This window comes from Colobus angolensis, unplaced genomic scaffold, assembly GCF_000951035.1.
Source record: "Colobus angolensis palliatus isolate OR3802 unplaced genomic scaffold, Cang.pa_1.0 Scaffold400, whole genome shotgun sequence".
Taxonomy (NCBI): domain Eukaryota; kingdom Metazoa; phylum Chordata; class Mammalia; order Primates; family Cercopithecidae; genus Colobus; species Colobus angolensis.
The window spans coordinates 1,208,218-1,229,731 of record NW_012117378.1 but is presented as its reverse complement, the minus strand read 5'-3'; the positions used below and the strand labels follow the sequence as shown (position 1 = coordinate 1,229,731).

Here is a 21,514-nt window from a genome sequence, read left to right as displayed (position 1 = left end):
TCTCTTTGCTTGGTACAGGGTTCAGTGGAAACATGCTGTTTCCATTGAATTAGGTAAAATAAGCAGAAAGTAGTTCTGGGACTATAATTTCATGTTGGCAAATCATATTAGAGCTCCTTAAGAAATATTCTCTTTTGGTTGCTTGGGTACTCACTATAGGAGAAAATTACCTTGGAAATAATATAGAGAGATCTATAGTTGAATATTCATAGTGTGGGGAAAAGAGAGCTCTCATCTCAGGTGGCATAACGCAGGACATTTTACCCTTTTGTCATGAAATGCAAAGTCCCATTCCCATCCTCAGGGAATCTGTGGAATGCAACATAGAACTGGGCTGGTTGGGAAGGGTCCACCTTTCTTTACCAGACCTGGGGTCAATGCTTTGGAGAGTTGAAAAGGGCATACATAGCATGATTATGACTTCACTGGTACTAAAATCATGAATTCATTTTAGGTTCTTTTTTCACATATAAAACAGCAGCTGCAGAAAGCTAGGTAACTGAATAAAGAGAAAATTTGACTTGGTTTCTAACTATTAGGTCTTCTTAGCTCAGCACAGAATTCTCAAAAGTACTGTCCTTATTTGGTTTCATGTGACTGTGTCCACACATCTCACTGGGATCCCCCGCATCTTACGTCCTAACCTTTATTGCCCCTTCCTGCCCCTCTCGCCCAGGTGTAGAAGACATCGTGGCCATAATGATTCCTGAGCCAAAAGGGAAGGAGATAGTAAGCCTGCTGGAAAGAAACATCACCGTGACCATGTACATCACCATCGGAACCCGGAACTTGCAGAAATATGTGAGCCGCACTTCGGTTGTGTTTGTCTCCATCTCCTTCATTGTCCTGATGATCATTTCCCTCGCATGGCTCGTCTTTTATTACATCCAGAGGTTTCGATATGCAAATGCCAGGGATAGGAACCAGGTGAGTAGCAAAAAGTTAAAAAACTTTTAAAAATCGTTACAAAAATGTTATATATTATTGTATAAACAACTTTGAATATGACAGAAAATACCAAGCCAAAACCAAAACACCCCCACTCAAGATATACACTGTTAACATTTGCTGTATCATTTTTCAGATATTATCCAAATATACCTATTTTGATGTTTTACTGTATTTTTGTGTAAAATGAAGGTGATTTGTCCCACATTCCCATTGCTTATGTTTTTGACATTTATTTATGCACATAATGAAGGGAGCAAAAGGAAGTGCTAATAGTGTGAAGATAATTTGGAAAGAGCCAAGATTTCCTCCTTGTGAACCGAAGTTAAAAAAAGAGATAAAAACTAAAACCTATTTTAAATAGCAATTAAACATATCATGTATACCCATGGTACAAAATGCAAAAAAGTATCACATGGCGTATAATGAAAAGTAATTGCCTTCCCATGTGTGTCTCTTAGCTACCCAGTTCCTCTCCCTGGAGTATCCTCCAGGAATTTTCTATGCACTTATAAACACATATGCCCATATATTTAAAACAACAACAACAACAACAACAAATGATAGCACCCCTTCTCTCTCACTTCATCTTGCAGATTAATTCACATCTATACATAAGCCAAGCTTCCTTCTCATTTCTAATGACTGCATAGCATTCCATTGTATGTGTCACATCTATTTAACCAGCACCTATTAATGGACATGTTTTCTCTTTTTAAGAAAATATGTACACATGACACTTCGTACATTTGTAAGTATATCTACAAGGTAAAATCCTGGAAGTTTAGTTGCTAGGGCAATGGCATATACATTTTACACTATGATAGATACTGCCACATGGTCTGCCAGAAAACGTTGAACCAATTTACACTTTAACCAACTGTATATGAAAATTACTGTTTCCCCATAGCCTTACCAAAAGAATGTTATAGCTTTTTTTTGTTGTTAGTGATTTGGTAGGTTAAAAATGGTACCACATTTTTCTTATTACAAGTAACGTTGAGCATCTTTTCAAGTACAATAGAAAAAGTGAATATTTTTGGTGAAATGTCTACTTTTATTATTTGACCTCTTTTCAATTGAGTTGTCATTTTCTTATTAATGTGTATAAACTCTTTATTAGTCAAGGAAATTAACCCTTTTTTGTAGGATAGTATTCACCTTCCCATCCCTCAGCTTCTCATTGCCTTTTATTTTATCTGTGGTGCTTCTTGCCATGCAGAAATTTTTGGTTTTTACAGAGCTACATTTATTATCTTTTTTTCTTGAGATGGAATCTCACTCACTCTGTCACGCAGGCTGGAGTCCAGTGTCATGATCTTGGCTCATTGCAACCTTCGCCTCCTAGGTTCAAGAGATTCTCATTCCTTGGCCTCCCAAGTAGTCAGGATTACAGGTGTACGCCACCACACCTGGCTAATTTTTGTTTTTTTAGTAGAGTTGGGTTTTCACTATGTTGGCCAGGCTAGTCTCAAACTCCTGACCTCAAGTGATCTTCCCACCTCAGCCTCCCAAAGTGCTGGGATTGCAGGTGTGAGCCACTACACCTGGTGTATTAATCTTTTTTAAAAAAATAAATTTTATTGTGTATAGTTGAAGTTTACCACATGATGTTTGGGGAGTCATACAGACAGTAAAATGGTTAACATAGTAAAGCAAATTGACATATCTATTGTCTCACATAGTTTTTTGATGACAAGAGCAGATAAAATCTACTTATTTAATAGAAATTTCTAATATAATTTTTTAGCTGTAGTCATTGTATATTAGCTCTCTAGACTTGCTCATCGCACATTCTGCTATTTTGTATCCTTTGATCTACATTTCCCCATTTTCTGTCTACTCCCCCCCTGCCCCGTAACCGCTGGTTTATTCTCTATCTCTGGACATTTGACTTTTCTTAAAAATTAGATTCCATATATAGGTGAGATCATTCAGTATTTTTCTTTCTGTGTCTGGCTTATTTTACTTAACATGATGTCCTCCAGGCCCATCCATGTTGTGGCAAATGTCAGGATGTCCCTTGTTGAGGATAAACACTAAAAATCCATTGTATATGTGTATGTATATACATTTTCTTTATCCGTTCATCCTTCAGTGGATACATGGACACTTAGGATGCTTCCCTATCTTGGCTATTGTGAGTAATGCCACAATTAACATGGGAGTGCAGATATCTCTCCAGGGTGGTGATTTTATCTCCCTTGGGTATATACCCAGAAGAGGGATTGGTGAATCTTAAATGGTAGTTCTGTTTTTTATTTCTTTTTTTTTTTTTAATTATTATTATACTTTAAGTTCTAGGGTACATGTGCATTACGTGCAGGTTTGTTACATGTGTATACTCGTTTTTTGTTTCTTTAGGAACCTCCATACTGTTTTCCCTAATGGCTGCGCCCACCTACATTCCCACCAACAGTGTACTAGGATTCCTTTTTCTCCATACCCTCACCAACACTTGTTAGCTTTTGTTTTTTGGATGATAGCAATCCTAACAGAAGTGAGGTGTGATCTCATAGTGGTTTTAGTATTTCCATAATAAGATTTTCTATAGACCAAGACTACTGAAAAGCATTCATGTTTTCAGCCTCTACTTTTTAAATTTCTTTTTTGTCATTAAATCTTTAATCTGTAGAGAACTTATTTCAGTGTAAAGAATGAAGTACAGAGCTGACATTATTTTTTTCAGATGGCCTATCATTTTTGTAACTGGCATTTATTGAATAATTAATCTTTCCCCCTCTCATATGCAGTATCCCCATTTAACATATATTAAATACCCATATATACTTGCTTCTATTTCTGTGCTCTCTAAACGGTACCATGAATCTAGGTCTCTATTCATGCTGCAGCACCATCTTGTTTTTAGTACTCTAGAATTATAATGTCTCACGGCTGTTCATGCTGTTTTCTTTATTGCTCTATTTTTATTCTTTTCATGTTTATTTTTGTATGAATTTAGAATTATTATATGAGTTTTTAAACTTATAGGATAATTTAGGGGAAATTTGTAACTTTATGATGTTGAATCTTCCTATTCAAATATAATATGTTTTCCCCTTATTCAACTCTTCTTTTTATTCCCAGTAGCATTTTTCAGTATTTATTAATCTTGTACAGTTTTCTTCAGTTTAGTTCTAGGTATTTAATCATTATGTTACTATTATAATTTAAATTCATTTTTTCATATTGGAAACTTTGGATTGTTTTATATTTTGTATATTATTAATAGCCTCATTGTTATAACCCTAATTATAATAATGTATAGCATTTATTGTATGCTGCAGGCATGTCCTAAGAGCTCTCTTGCTCTATTTACCTACTTTCACCTTAATAGATAGTAGCCCCATAATAAATAAGTTTATTGTCCTCATTTTACAGCATTGGAAGTAAGCACAGAGAGTTTAAGTAATTTGCCCAAGGTCACATAGCTGGTTACTAATAGAGCCAGCAATTGAACTAGCAGCAGGACTCCAGAGTCCATGCCCTTAACCACTACTTTGTAGTATTTGTGATTATTTATATTAGTGTTGCAGAACTATATTAATAATGCCCACAATCAGGGATAACTTACCGCTTTCAAATGCTAGGCATCCTGTTTTTTCTGTTATCTAATTTCATTGATTGGAATCTCCAGAATAAACTAAAGTAATCATGGTTACAGTGAACGTATTTCTCTTCATTGTGTATTTAATGGGAACATCCTCAATTTAATGGTATTGTTTTTGTCATTTCTTCATTTTATTATTTTCCCATGTAGTCTTCTAGGTTGAGATACATAGTTTATCATGTTATAAAATATGTAATGTCAGAAGTATCAACTTAGTTCTATCTTACTAAGAATTTTGTAATCAAGAATGGATGTTTGATTTTAGCAAATGCCTTTCCAATGGCCATAGTCTAAGTTTTCCCTTTAGATCTATTCAAATAAATGGATGATATTAATGGATTTCCATTATGAACAATCCTGAATTTCTACTATATACTATTCCTCTAATGTTTTTGAGATTATATTTGCTAGTGTTTATTATATTATTTTTTGCCTTTATATTCATATATGAAATCTGTTCATAGTTTACATTTTTATTATGTTTAGATAATGATTATACTGTCTTCTAAGAAGAATTTACAAACTTTTCTCCATGTTCTGTAATCTAGAACTGTGGTGTCCAACATGGTAGTCACTAGCCATGTGTGGCTATTTAAATTTAAATTAATTGTAATGAAATAAACTTTAAAATTCTGTTCCTCAGTTACTAGCCACATTTCATGTGGCCACCATATGGCAGTGCATGTATAGGACCTTTTCATCATTGCAGAAATTCTTATTGGTAACACTGCACTCAAGCATTTTAAATAGCACTGGAATTAGCTGATTCTTAAAGTATTGGTAGAAATTTTCTGCAAGTTACTGAGGTCTAAGTTCATGAATGTTTTAGGAGACAACTCTTCTTTTTCTATTAATTTTATCGCAAATTCTCTGCTTAAATTTTCTGTAGCTTCTGGAACAATTTTTGAAAACATTTTTATTGCTTATATCTGAGTCTCAAAAATGATACATGCTTATTTCAATAAATTTAACAATCATAGAAAAACTGTGAAAAGGACAAGTTATCCACTACCCCACTAAATTGTTAACATGTAAGTATATTACCTTTCAGGTATTTTTAATTCTCTCTATATATAGTGAGTGCCCTTTCATTATGTGTATATCTAGATATGCAGGAGACACAAACATATCCATATATGTTTTATGTTCTGCCTTTTATTGAATAGTGAGTATATCCCTCTATCATTAAATAATTTTCAAAAACATGATTTTTATGGCTACGTAGTAATGAAGTTCCACTGCTTACCCAAAATGGGAAACTTAATTTCTTTATTCATTGTTTTTCCAAACTAAATGGAATATACCTTTCTATTATGGTCACAGTGAGGATTAAATGGATTAATATGTATTACTTTTAAAGCCACTAAGCCTGGCACTAATCATTCAATCAGCACTCAATGAATGGTATCCTTTATTACTATCATATAGATTCTTTGATGACTGCTTACAAATTCAATTTTGCCACTTTCATTAAATATTCTGGAATTTAAATGGATGGAATCCCAAACACAAGGCAATGAAAATGAGATGCAGAACTAACATGCTTCAGTTGGTTAATATAGGGTTACGTATGAGAAACTTATATATGTGTGTGTGTGTTATATACATAAAACATATATATCATATATGTCATTTTCATTATTTGTGTGTGTGTATGTATGTCCTATATATGCACATATGCACTGCCATATGGTGGCCACATGAAATGTGGCTAGTAACTGAGGAACAGAATTTTAAATTTTATTTTGTTACAATTAAATTTAAATAGCCACACATGGCTAGTGACTACTATGCTGGAAACCACAGCTGTAGAATGAAGAAAATGGAGAAAAGTTTGCAAACTCTTCTTAGAAAACAGTATAATCATTATCTAAACACAATAAAAATGTAAACTATATGTGTTTCTTCATATGTATTCATATATACGTGTGTGTGTGTGTGTGTGTGTGTGTGTGTGTGTGTGTGTGTGTGGAGAGAGAGAGAGAGAGAGAGAGAGAGACGTTAATCAGACAATGATATTAGAAATGGCATCCCTGTATTTTTGGCCCTGTAGATAATTCAAGTAATTATTAGGCAGTAAAGATATGGATGAAATATTAAGCTTGAATTAGTTGAGTAATGACTTCAATCATTATGTTAGTTTGTGCAGGTAGGTCTAGCTTGCATGTGTATCCAGACACATGCATACTGTGAGGTATATGAAAAACAAATTGAAACGTAATGGTATGAAAGTGGTTCATGGGGTTTAAATTTTTATTATCCTCCCATTTTATTAACTTTCCTTGAATTGTAGGATGCTACCATAGGGTCACTCAGTGAATTGTGATCATGTTAAACGTTAACACTCCTTCCTGATCAAATGGACACTATACTTTAGCCCTTTGATGGGTGGAATAACATTTAATTTCCCTTAGAAAAATATTTCTCCTTTAATGGTCAGTATTCCACTCCATTCAACAGAAAGTTATAGCTGTGCAGGCCATAGCTATAATAAGCATCAGGTTAACTTAAACCATTTATTTTTATTAAAGCATTATTGGCCTTCAGAAGGAGTGACTTTCAGGTTAGATGAAGGCTCACAGCCTGAAATGGAACATCAAAGGCATTTATTTTACATTGTTGAAGTATCCAACCGTTCCAGTAAATGAAAGAGAGACTGACCTTGAATTAGCCAGATGAGCACCTCAGTCTCTGCTTGGCTTTGTGCAGATCACAATTAAAAGAAAGTCACCAGCATCTTACATAATCATGGCCACTTTCATGTCACATCTACCTGGAGAAGATCATTTCAATGCAGTTTCCCATGAAGTAATATTTACTAAAGTTCTTCACAGTAGAAGCCTCCCAGCAAGGTCTTTAGATGGTAACATGGAGAATAAGGGCTACAACTAAAAGTGGAGAGGAAGATTTGGCTGGTGTACCATGTTTCTTAAAGATTTAACCAAGTTAAATCTGGTATAGGGCAATAGCTAAAGATACCAACTTTGCAGTCAGATGGGTCTCAATTCAAATCTTTGCTCTAATAATTCCTAGTGGTGTGACTTTGCACAAGTTACTTCACCTGTCTATGCTTAGGCTTCCCCACATGTAAGGCCAGCCCCATAGACTTGATGTGAGGATTGAATGAGAAAATATTCATGACATATTATTAGAGGGTTGGTAAATGGGTCACGTTTATTGGATAAAGCAATGCTTGGAAAATATATTCCCCACCTTCCCCTCACCACCATACAAATAGTAAATAGCTCAATTCTTACATACCTCACATATAGTTTAATGTACATATGACCTTTTTAGCTCTATTGACACAATTTGAAACCAAATGGAATCTTCCATCTTTACTCCAGAGTCAGGGAAAAGCTCTCTGAACCCTATCCTTTGGGGTTTTTATTGAGGTTTCATCATGTAGGCATGACTGATTAAATTATTGGCCATTGGTGATCAACTCAGCCTTCAGCCCGTCTTCCCTCCTTAGAGGGCAGGGGTAGGAGTGAGGGAATCTGAAAATTCCAACCCTCTAATCACAAGATTGGTTCCCCAAGCAACTAGACCTTTTTCTTAGGAGCTTTCCAAAGTTACCTCATTAACATAAACTCAGGTGTGGTTGAAAAGGATTTCTATGAATTACAAAAACTGCCCTTTCACCTTTATCACTCTCATCACTTAGGAAATTACAAGGATTTTAGGAGTTCTAGCTGGGAGCTGGGATGAAGACCAAAATATAGATAGTCCTTATTATATATCACAGTATCACACAGCCTAATTATTAATAGCTCCCCAATTTACTCTCAGAATTGTTCCAGTTTGGATGATAAGTTCTATGGTTACCATATGTGTGAGAGAAAGAAAGGAATCAAGAAAAGAATCAAGGACACATTTAGGTCAACTCTCATGGTGTTTACTGGAACAGGAAAGATGGAAAAAGTAGAGATCCAAAGGGCTAGAGTATCAAGAATTTGGATTTGACAATGCTAAATTTAGAAGCCTTTTGGATATTGAAGCAGAGATGCCAGTTAGGTATTTTGATGTGTAAGTCTGGAGCTCAGGAAAGAAGACAGGGATGGGGGTACTAATGTGGGGGTCATCAGAATACAGAATACATTTAAATTGTCAGGACAGGATGAGCTCACTTGGGGAGAGGGTATTGCAGAAGAGCTCTGGAGCCTGAGCCTGAGATACTCTAATACAGCCTCACCTCTACCCCAGCCTCTCTCCCACAATCATCATTTTATGTTAGTTTCCTTTCTTCCCAATTCTTACCACTGTCTGAAATTTTTCTCTCCTTGCCTTACACCTTGCCTTCCCAGTGCACAATGACACTCTGAGGGAAGTGAAACAAGGAGGCTGATTTGCAGAGACCAAGGACAGCCTCACACGCCATGTAGAGCCATTGCTTCCCTGCTCAAGGTTAACTGTTCCACAGCCATCCTCTTCACTCGCGATGCTTGTTTCTCCTGGTAGCCCCATCATCTTTTCTTGAGACCATTTTCCTTTGGAGACCTTGGTCTGTCAGATGGCCTATATGTGCCAGAGTCCAGTGACTGATTGTTTCAAGCTCTCTCTGCACAGAGCTCAGGGAGGTGAATGGACTCCTCATTCCCATTCAAGCACTGTGACACTTAAGAGCATGTGGATTAGGATGCAGCTCTACTCAGAGCACACACAGCACATTTAGGGAGCTAATTTCCTTCATGTCATATTGCAGCCCAGTGGAATCTTATCTCTAACCAAGCCTACAATACTCTTTAACATAATCCGACATAAATGTCATACCCCCAGGCAGTTAGATGGGGGTCAAGGTTGGGGTTTTAGGAGCTGGGACCACATAAAGTGAGTAGGGTTTATATCTAACAATGGTTTTGGTGCAAAGTAGAATCAGAGTCTTGGGGAGGCCAGGGTTATAAGGCAAGGGGACAACCCAGGGTATTAAGTGCATAGGACCACGTGGAGTTCAGAGCCAGATTTATCACAAAAATGGGAACAGTGGTCGAGCAAGGCAGAACAAAGCAGGCCAGGTTGGGAGAGGAAGCTGAGGGAATGGTTCTCAGGTGAAGGAAACCTTTTATATCAGACTCTCTACCTGTTAAAAGAGCAGGTAGAAGCCCTGATTGCATGGAAAGAGAAGTTGCAAACCACAACCCACTTGTCAAAGAAGGAAAGGCCCAATAATGATTAGAAAAAATATTTTACTGGCGATTTAACACATGTCATGATGACTTTTAAATGCCGTGACAGACCTCTGTCTCCTCACCAGCCCTGATCATGCCCCTGGATGAGTACTTTAAGAAAATAGCCCATCGATGCCACCAGTGTGTGGACTTCTACACCGTGTAGACTGGACACCTCTCGGGTCAGCCCTGAGAACCCATGTGCCAGAGGGCTGCAGAGAGGAAACCACAGTCATGGAAACTGGGAGGCAGAAGACACCTGGCTGTAATTTCACTCAAGTATTTGAGAATGCTGATTGCCTGATCCTAGAATTATAGTTTTTAGAAGTTAAAGGAACAGTCAATAGAATGAATTTGGGAGAGAGAAATGTAAAGTGATTTTCTTGTCAAGGGCATGCAGCCAGATTGATGATTGCAAGTCAAAGTGTTTTCCACCAGATGAAGCCACCTCAATGGCATTGAGGTGCAGAGACCTAACCCATGGGGCAGGTTGCCAGTCTTCGCCTCAGTCACAGCTGTAAAATGAGCAACTCCTGATCATTCAATACTGAGCTCTGGCCCTTTCCGGCTTTAGAAGCAAGGCTGTCATGTTAAGTCCTTCCTAATAAAGTTATCCCTCAGCATCCATGAGGAATTGGTCTAGGACCCCCCTCCTACCCATGGATACCAAAATCCAAAGTCCCTTATATGAAATGGCATATTATTTGCATATAACACATCCTCCCATATACTTTAAATCATCTCTTATTTACTTATATTACCTAATTACTTCTAGTACGTAATGTAAACACTATGTAAATAGTGATTATGCTGTGTTTTTTATTTGTATTATTTTGTTGTATTGTTATCTTATTTTGTTTTTTTCCCCCAAATGTGTTTAATCCATTATTGGTCGAATCTGCCATACAGAAAGTTGGCTGTGTCTAGTTTAAGACTCCTCACCTTAAGGGGCTTCCCAGAGAATGCTAAGGATTCATCTCCATTCTGCCCATCTAATGACCTATGATCTTGTGACCTCTTCTTGACCTTTGAGTTGGGAGGCCAGATTCATGACAGACTCCTGATCCTGAATACCAGTGTGCACTATGGACAGTTCTCCTCTCCCCACCAGAAGGCCAAGTATCCCCTCATTCCCTAGAGGTGCCACTTCTGCTGCCATTCACTGATTCTTACCCTACTTATGAAAACCCTGCAGGATGGCAAGGCAAACAGCAAGCGGTGTTCCTGCCATGGCCATGGTGGGTATCCCTGTCTTTGGTGATGTTGGAATATTGTCTCACTGTCTGCTAGGACATCTCATCTCAGACACAAGGACTGGATCTGTGACTTGAAAAACACACAACTCCTAATAGATGGTAGCTTATTCAAATATGGACAGATCAGATAAACTAAGTAGGGATCTTTTCTGGTTTTCATAAACAATATTGCCTTTGAGGCTAATCCAAGGAAACCAGATCTGTTTTGATTTGCTTTATTTTTATTTGAGGCCTGGTAATGACATTCAGCAAAGTTTTCCTGAAAGATTTCTCTCTCCCTGAGAATAATTTTTCCTATTATTTACATGTACATGGCCCGTGTGCCTTTGATTTCTTTTGCACGCATTGCATATTGATACTTAAACTGTGTTGGAATAAAAGAAGTAATGAAATTTAAAATAAACATGAACTTCACAAAGAAAAACAGAAAGGAAAGGAGTTTGCCAAGTCTCAGCCACCAAGGGAGAGTCCAGGCAGAGATGCTTCTGTCTCCTAAAGAGTGAGGACTAAAATTGTCCCTGAAACTGCTCTAGAAGAAAGTACAAAGCCCTCAGGGGAACAGAAAGGCAAAAGCGCATGTCGTATCCATGCAGTCTTCAGTGAGGTAATTAGCCCTTGATTTGCTTTTTTTTGGATTATTCAGGTCTCAAAGCATGTTGCCTCCCTATTCTTTTGTGCATGGATGAAAATCATGAGCTGGTAAAGCTAGAGATGACATTACTTTACATGCCTTATGTTATTAGTAAGGGAACGGAAGGCCACAAATGTTTAAGTGACTTGGCCAAAGTCACACAGTTAACTAGTGACAAAAATAGGATAAAGAGCTGGGTCTTCTAACTTTGAAACCATTATTTTCTGCTCTGCAACACCTCCAACAACAACAACAACCACAACAAACCCTGATGTTTCTACCTCACATTGTGTGTTCACAAACAGATTTATGGCATCACTCTGTGAGGTCATCACAGCTATCGAAATAGTCAAATTATTTTATCTATTTTTCTAGATTTGTGGAGTGGTGATCCACACCATGGAAATTTATTGGACTGGCTATGCTATGACTTCTATCATATCAGCCAGTCCTGGAAGGATCATTATTATGTATTAGAGTGCATGAGGAAAATGTTTTATTTTTTTTATTTTTTTTTTGTTTTTTGAGACGGAGTCTCGCTGTCACCCAGGCTGGAGTACAGTGGCCGGATCTCAGCTCACTGCAAGCTCCGCCTCCCGGGTTCACGCCATTCTCCCGCCTCAGCCTCCCGAGTAGCTGGGACCGGCCACCACGCCCAGCTAGTTTTTGTATTTTTTAGTTGAGACGGGGTTTCACCGTGTTAGCCAGGATGGTCTCGATCTCCTGACCTCGTGATCCACCCATCTCGGCCTCCCAAAGTGCTGGGATTACAGGCTTGAGCCACTGCACCCGGCCCAAGGAAAATGTTTGTGTCACTCATGACCATGTAGGTTTTACACAACTGGGACCAACTCTGTTTACTTTGGCAGTGGCCTCCCTTCACCTAGAACTTAAGAACACTTAGTTATCTTTCCACTTGGTGATGATGACAATGAACATGATCATAAAATACAGCTGTTGGGGAAAAAAACAAATATGATACAGAATTATCCAATCAAATGAGATAGGAAGAAAATAAACTCAGTTTTGATGCTATATTTGGAATCCTTATGTTCCAAATTTGTATTATCACTTTCACTGCATTTCTATTTATAACACAGAACAGAGGAAGAGGAAAGTTTCTTATTTTTCTCAGTTTCTTAAGTATTTAGATTACTACTTATGTGTCTCAGGTTGAACTGGAGTCTGCTGTTTACCATTCTTGTTAGAATTTATGTAGGACTTTATTCTTTTAATACATGACTCTGTATTTATTTTCTATAACACAGTTTATCTTCACTACTGTCAAGAAACCAATAACCTTGGTAAATATATTCACGCCTGTTTAGATCAAATAGATGGAGAAACCTAATTATTACAATGGTCTAACACCTAACAAGCTTTAGTAAGAAGCATGATTTTTGGCCAGGCACCGGTGGCTCACGCCAGTAATCCCAGCACTTTGGAAGGCCGAGGCAGGCAGATCACTTGAGGTCAGGAGTTCAAGACCAACATGGTGAAACCCTGTCTCTACAAAAAATACAAAAATTACCTGGGTGCAGTGGCACACACCTGTAGTCCCAGCTACTCAGGAGGCTGAGGCACGAGAATCATTTGAACTCGGGAAGCAGAGGCTGCAGTGAGCCGAGATTCATGCCATTGCACTCCAGGCTGGGTGACAGAACACAACTGTGTCTCAAAAATAATAATAATAATAATAATAAGTATGATTTGGGTCTGGTTAGATTAGAAAGAATTCATAGGAGCACCCTAGAGAAGAGAGTGGAATCCCTACCTGAAACAAAAGGCTGACTCAAACCTGAGATGGTTCCTCAATCCACCTGAAGTGGTCCCTGAGTCTTCCATTAGCATCACTTTACTCTGCATTTCTGAGAATGGCAAAGGGAAGACTCTGTTTTGTAACAGACTTCTGGTTCCAATCCCTAGATTCTCTATTCAGGCTAGGTAGAAGATTCAGTTTGAGCAGGGCCTGTAGTTTTCCTTCCCTCTTCAAAGTGAGTGCAATCAAAAACCCAAAGACAGAAGAGATCAATTACAAAAGCAACAGTAGCCTTATTTGGGCCATTTCATTAAATGTTTATGTTTTTACTTATCTCTTTAACTCGCATTTTGGAAATCCAGTAAAACTCATTTGAAAATTATTGAAAGTGAGATTTTTTTTAATATTGAAAACTTTTTTTAAAATGTTGAAAGTGGTATTTTTTTCTTTCTTTATGTAATTTTTTTAATGGGGTCTTCTCTGTAGGTGTGTAATTTTCATGCCACCTACAAAGAAATAAGTATGCATATACTGATAATACTTGTTTTTTGGGTTTTTGTTTTTTGTTTTTTTGTTGTTGTTGTTGTTGTTTTTCAGAGTGCTAGGGCTTTATTACAAATGGAGTTGACTGCTAGAGAGGCCCTTCTCCAATCTTTCTTCTGTACCTTCTTCCCTCTCAAAGACATCCCTCTAGGGGAAGTCAGTAGGCCATTAGGTAGGAGGAAATCTGGAGAGTGAAAAGGGGCAATGCTTTTGTCAAAGTCCTCTAAAACAACCACTGAGTCTGAAGGCTGGCTCCAGTTGAGAATCTTCTACTGGAAGAGGTTTAGCTCTCATCTTCAAGGTCCTTAATTTCTACATCCTGGGGAGCTTTTGTCTTCTTTTGCCTTTTGAGCTGTGGTTCACTAGTCCTGGCTGGCTTTGAAGGGGCTTCCACTTCCATGGCTGCCTTCTCTTTCTGGGCAAGCCGGATCTGCTGGAGGAGTTTTCTGGCTTCTTCCCTGACAGAGTAATGTTGGCACGTGCACTGGACGCCCGCTTCTTGAGGTGGTGCCGCGTGATCAGCCCTTGGTCTATCACAGCCCCGAGCACCCGTGCCTCAGACGCCGCTCCCGATTCAGCACCCGCCCGCGTTTGAACAACTTCTTCTTCAGCTCTGTTCGGGGCTGGCTGATCTTTCCCCCGGGAGCTCCCATAGCTGCGATCGATAATACTTGTTTACATGCATATGGAAATTGCATTTTTTCAAAACTTTGTGGTGCTTTTTCCCTAATTTTGTTAATCCAGAACTCTTACAGAAAAAAATATATATATATTATTACATGATCCCATATCATCATATACATCTCAGAAGCTGATTTTCCTTCCCCAGGTATCTGGACCATCTGTTCTGCCCTTGCCAGGGAAGACTTTCATATCCTTTATCTGCCACTGCCAAAATGCTATGTTTTTCCTCCTCAAAAGAGGAGAAATTATGTGCATCATTTATCAATAACATACAGAATGAGGCTTAACTCAAGGAATGTCACAGGAAAGGGAATGGAAGAGAATACCATTATACCATGTTTTAGAATGATTAAGGAAAATATGTCTTCCTACCTTTGTGAATCATTTGATTTCTCAGGGCTTCTAGGAGAAAGGCCTCATAGACTTGTAGTTGAAGATGACTTTATTACAGTCATGCACTGCATAACTACACTTTGGTCAAAAATGGACCACACATATGACGGTAGTTCAATAAGATTATAATATTATAATATCCTGTTTTTACTGTATCTTTTCTATGTTTAGATACACAGATCCTTACCATTGTGTTACAGCTGCCTACAGTATTCAGTCGTGCTGTACAGGTTTGTAGCGTGGGAGCAATAGGCTAGACCATAGAGCCTATATATAGCCGGCAGTATCATCTAGGATTGTGTGAGTATCTTCCATGATTTCACACAGTGACGAAGTCACCTAACAATGGATTTCTCAAAATGTAGCCCTGTCATTAAGCCACACGTGACTGTACTTTCTCTTTGACTCCCTTTCCCTCAATCTATTAATTCTGCTAATTTGGGAAGCCCATCTCCTAAATGACTTAATCCTCTGCTGAACTTCTTTAACCTCTCCAGGGCCCAGTCATACAAATGCCAGTAATGAAATTCGTCTTTCTAATTCCCTAGCCATTAACTTTACAGTTAGCCAAAATCCCTGTTACCTTAATGTCAGCTTGCTTTACATTTCCTCAAAGGACATGCCATTTTTAAAAAATAAAGGCAGCCTGCATTATTTTAAAAGGGCATGGAAAGAGTTTTTTCTCTAGAAGAGATTGAGGGAATGTTTTCAAAAGCCATCTATTTTTATTCAGATGTAGCCAACTGTTAAGTTAAATACACAACCAAAATTTAATGCAGTCTTTGAACTTCCCCTACATGCCCACATTTAAAAAGAGCATATTTCATTTGCTAAAACATTATTTTAAATGAAATTGAATCTTGAAAACATTATTTCTAGTTCACCTGCTTTTTAAAAATGTTGACTTCCTGTCCGGGCGCGGTGGCTCATGCCTGTAATCCCAGCACTTTGGAAGGCTGAGGCAGGTGGATCATGATGTCAGGAGCTCAAGACAAGCCTGGCCAATGCAGTGAAACCCATCGCTACTAAAAATACAAAAAAATCAGCCAGGCATGGTGGCCGGCACCTGTAATCCCAGCTAGTTGGGAGGCTGAGGCAAGGGGAATCACTTGAACCTGGGAGGCAGAGGTTGCAGTGAGCCGAGATTGCACCACTGCACTCCAGCCCGGGTGACAGTATGAGACTCCATCTCAAAAAAAAAAAAAAAAGTTCCCTTTGAGTATAATCTATGACCATTGTATGAAAATATATTTTTCTACTTAATTACTCTGTTTAGTCTTCAAAAAAAATTTTTTAAGTGATTGAATTAGGTGCAATATTATGTAACGCCAGTTAAACACAATTGCAAAAATATCTGAGTTCTTTTCTGAAAAAGAAAAACAGTATTTGTTTCTTTAGGATTCAGATTCTTATTCTAAATATAATATTCTACAGGTCTGTGGCATTTACTTCCAATAACTAGTAGCCCTTTCTCAATACCTTTCAATCTTTGCCCCAGGGTCCTTCAATGGAGAGCAGCTGTCAGTTGATACTGGCTAGGTTTGCCAAGCTAGGACCACAGGTTTGCTTACCTTACAATGTGTATCACTTACAGTTTGTCCCTAAATATTCCCGTTAACTGGCTAAATTTCTCAGGTTGTTTTCCGAGCAAAAAAAAAACACAACAAAACAAAAAACCACTATTGGCTTAAGATTTTATTAACTCATTATTTAGAGTTTTCAGTAGATTATAAATAAAACTACAGTTGATAGGAGTGTGTGTGTGTGTGTGTGTGTGTGTGTGTATGCGTGCGCATGTGTTTTCATTACCATTTTTTAAAACCCAAAGCTATACTTGGCACAGAATAAGAGATCAAAAATATAGATTGAATGATTGACTGCCTATTATTGAAGGCAGCTTGATTCTATTTATATATGCTGGGGATGTAGGGAACAATGTGAAGCAAAAAATAAGCACAGGCCTGCCCTCAGGGAGCTTATCTGAGGACAATCTAACGGTAATTGATCACAAAAACACATTTCAGATTTCAAATATGACAGTGCAGAGGTATAAAGTGCTATCAGGGTCTAGATGAGAGGGATCTTGTTGGATACCTCTAGGAAGGACTCCCTGAATAAATGATTTGAGCTAAAGTCAAAGGATGAATACCTAAGAACCAGAAGAAGAGGAGAGGAAAGTTCCATCATGTTTAGTTCACCTCAGTTCAGTTCTTTTCCTCTCAGTCTCCTGTTTTTCCTTGGTATTTATCACTAAAGACTCTTTCTATTTTTGCCTGCTGTCTTAGTTTGCTAGCTACTCATGGACTTCTGCATAAATCTCGATGGTATAGGTCTCCTTTTAGGAAACAGCCAAAACTTACCCTTCTGATAAAAATGTCAATATTATTTTAGATATGAAGGACAGACTATCAAAGAGAAAAATGAATTGGCAAGGAAAACCTCTTTTCTGCTAATTACTTTAACTGCTGTGTGTTTAGAGAAGTGCCACATGGTAAACACTTAGTGATTCTGATTGACTGGATGGTTGGTTGACTGATTAGCTGGCTAGCCAGATGTTGGATGGATGGCTGACTGGCTGGTCAGATGTTAGATGGTTGGCTGACTGGCTGATTGGTTGATCGGGTGGTTTTGTAAATAAAGGTGAGGGTCATAGATGAGCTTTGATTTTAAAGTCAAACTTAACTTTATTCAGATTCTGACTTACCTTTCACTAATTCTATGATATTGGACAATTTACTTAAGCTCTGTAAGCCTCAGTTAATTCTATTAAATAGTGCTTTTCTCATAGTTATTATAATATCAAAAGTGATAATGCATATATAGCTTTAACATGGCACCTAGGATATATTAACTGTTCACTAATACATGTTCACTATTTTAAAGAAAAGCAAGAAGCTTGAGTGCTTTTTCTAAAAGGAACAAAATTAGTGAAAGCAAATGATTAGTCTGTGTTTAAATGTTAACCCTCTTAATCTTAGTCCTTCTAATGTTTTACTACTACAGATACACGTCTATTGCAGACCAGAAATAGATATACCTAAGAAGAAGATAAAACATGTAGAAAACTCACATGCACATGAACAATTTTTTTTCTTGACTGATTAAAGTTTAATTTACTCACCACCCTATCCTTCTCCCAGTTTTCCTCATCACCCTCTGATTGCATTATTGCAGGGCTCATTAAGATGGTAATTTTCTCTGCCAAAAATGGGAAGAGAGTGATATATTATTTCTTGACATGGATCGTTGTGGTTACTCCGGTGTTTGCTTTATAATTATTTGCTAAACTGAACATTATGTTTTATGTAGTTTTCTGTATGCACACTCACACTTAAACATGCATAAAGGAGGTAAAATTGCCATGTGAGAATGTGATGGAATACAACAGACCAAAGTTAAACCAATGTTATGCCTATATGAGCAGATTGGAAGGAATATCCAAGCAATGAATCCTGATTGTCAAAAAGAGGAGATGAAGTTTATTCCAGCTACTCCAGATTGACTATCTCTGTGTCACAAATTGAGTGGCTAGAGTGACAAATTACTAAACTCCTTTTTTTTTTTTTTTTTTTGGCTAGTATATGCACATATAACCTGCACTGTAGAACTACAGGGCAGGGTCTTTGACACATGCCACTTGCTTAACACTATGCATGAAGAACTTCTCTGTATGGCAAAACTCTTTTATAGACCTCAACTGGTAGAGCCCCCTTGCACAAATGCCACTACCCCATCTTTTCTAGTCATCGTTTGCGTTCATGCCACATGTGCATGATTTCAGAGCTAGCTGCCCTAGTGTATTAAACAACATCAGAAATGAAGTTAAGAATTACAGATCTTTATTATTAACAAGCACGTTTTGGTTTTTCAGCGCCGACTGGGGGATGCAGCAAAGAAAGCCATCAGCAAACTCCAGGTCAGGACCATCAAGAAGGGTGACAAGGTAACAGCCTCTTTTCTTTTTGGTGAGGAGCTATTCAAAGAAGCTTCTAACTTTTCTTACAGCCAGGGTGGAAGAGAGGAAAGGATGGCAAAGGGAAATATATGCTAACAGTTGTCCTATCAGTATGTTATTATACTCTTCTTAATTAAACATAATTTAAAGTGTCTTATAAAATGCATATACTACGATAATAAAATAGTTGTATAGAAAATATGAGAGCTGGGCACAGTGGCTCAAGCCTGTAATCCCAGCAGTTTGGGAGACCGAGACGGGCGGATCACGAGGTCAGGAGATCGAGACCATCCTGGCTAACATGGTGAAACCTCATCTCTACTAAAAAATACAAAAAAAAACTAGCCAGGCGAGGTGGCGGGCGCCTGTAGTCCCAGCTACTCAGGAGGCTGAGGCAGGAGAATGGCGTAAACCTGGGAGGCAGAGTTTGCAGTGAGCTGAGATCCGGCCACTGCACTCCAGCCTGGGCGACAGAGCGAGACTCTGTCTCAAAAAAAAAAAAAAAAAAACTGGTAAGTGTATAAAAAAATAGATGAAGCCAGAATGAAATTAGTACACAAATGGATTATCTAAAATATGTAATAGAAATGGGTCTCAAAATTAAGTTGGGGCTTTCTAGCAGCCAGTGCAAAGGAAAAAATATTCAATATTCAAGTAATATTTCATGAGTTTATTCCAGTGTCCCACAAGATAAATTCAAAGTGGTTGTTCCTGATGTTATGACCTGAGAAAGTTTTCTCATGTATCTTTGCAAGCAAGACAGCTTTATGTGCTGAACTATGTTCTCCACTCAAGTCTACAGTATAAATGCAGGAAGTATCTTCAATCTCTCTGAAATCCAGTATTCAGAACTCCAAGGTTAACAAGTGGTGTGGCTCATGCCTATAATCCCAGCACTTTGGGAGGCCAAGGTAGGTAGATCACTTGAGGCCAGGAGTTCAACACCAGCCTGGACAATGCAGCAAGACCCTGTCTCTATAAAATTTTTTTAAAAACCAAAACACAGAGCCCCGAATTCATTTCAATAGTCTCCTTCACTGTAGAATGATATCATAAAGCCAGAAGCAATAGTATATCTTGAGGAGAGAAAACAAAGCAGTTACCTGCCCAGGTTTACAGGCTTCTAAGGGTCTTCCTTATTCCCCAGGCCAAGTTAGAGCAATGGATTACAATACATGGGTTTGGAGCTCCTTGGGGCAATGTAAGGGATTTACAACTCCACATATAAGCGGGTATTGTCTCTATTCTGAATAATTGATTTATCTCACAAATTATGTGCTATTATTTTTCAAGTATATAAAAACACCACTGGGCTTATAAGATAAAATTTATTTAAAGGCATTACTAAATTTAAAGTACATTTTAGTCAGTATGTTATTTCCCCTCAATCAGAGAGTAATAAAAGTACAAGGACTATTACATAAGCACTATCTTATGAGGCATCAAAAGAGGTTTATATACTTGAAAAAAATTGGAACTACCATTTTGTGTTAATATTTATTTTATACACTAGATTCCAGAAGAATGGATAGATTAAATATCATTCAGATAATTCACCATAAGTATTATTTCTCATCCTGAAAATTTAGATATGTTGCCTCTAATTATAATTAATAGCATTTTTAGTAATGTACTTTAGAAAATGGTTTTCCTCACAAAAGCACTTGAAGTAGAACCTAGAAACAAAAAGTAGAGGTTGGAAGGAATAGAAACTAGTCCAAATGATGGTAAATTTGATTTAAAAACTGGCACCAGCACTACCGAAAGCTTTGCTCCAGGCAAGCTCTCCTTGGGTTTTAGCTTGGATATTTACACAAGAGTTGAAGCTAAGAAAATAGGCTCATCTGTGCTTCCTCTGTTGCAGGAAACAGAGTCCGATTTTGACAACTGTGCAGTTTGTATTGAAGGGTACAAACCCAATGACGTTGTCCGGATCCTACCCTGCCGGTGAGTCACTAGGCTGCCTGCTTTTGATTGGGTTGTGTGTGTGGAGCATGCCTGCGTGGCCTCCCTGGCCCAGTCCTGCTGGGCATAGTGCTGCCAGGGCAGTCTGCCTCAACATTTCCATGTTTCTATTGCAGACAACCCAGACATTCTTGTTTTTGTATAACCTTTGTCCTTGAAAACACTGTGTCATGAAATGTGTTTCTGATCCCCTATCCCCTTTGCATCAAAGGAAGTATACTGCTATGAACTAGAACTTCATGATACAGAAATTTATGATGTGGCCACCAAGTACAAGTTTTCTTGAACAACAGATCTTTGATGTTCAGAATCAATTCTGGCTTTTACCAGTACTATTTTAATTAAAATAATAAACTCTGAAAAAATTTTTGTGAATGATCATGAACAGTGTGGTAATTAGAATATGGTCAGAAGTAAGTAGGAAGCCAAGGACAGATACCATGCCCTTTCTTTTCTTTTCTTTTCTTTTTTTTTTTAACTAACAGAAAGAGAATGTGACACTCAAATTCCCACAAAATTCTTGCATCTAGGGGAGGATGCCAGGCATGGATAGTTGGGGAAACTCCCCAGGTGATTCTATATAACCCTATTCCCTCTCCCTA

General features: G+C 38.0%; 1 protein-coding gene and 1 pseudogene across 2 annotated transcripts in view; one reads left to right on the top strand and one right to left on the bottom strand.

Annotated features, from left to right (window-relative positions):
• Positions 1 to 21,514, top strand: part of RNF150 (ring finger protein 150) — a 225,743-nt gene that overhangs the window by 175,290 nt on the left and 28,939 nt on the right. The window contains exons 2-4 of the mRNA XM_011955807.1: positions 677 to 927; positions 18,864 to 18,935; positions 20,812 to 20,894. Coding sequence (XP_011811197.1) covers positions 677 to 927; positions 18,864 to 18,935; positions 20,812 to 20,894 — 406 coding nt within the window. The remainder of the gene's footprint in view (positions 1 to 676; positions 928 to 18,863; positions 18,936 to 20,811; positions 20,895 to 21,514) is intronic.
• LOC105521583 lies at positions 13,962 to 14,578 on the bottom strand (annotated as a pseudogene). Its single transcript, XR_001003290.1, has one exon. The product of XR_001003290.1 is annotated as an uncharacterized protein C11orf98 homolog pseudogene (transcript).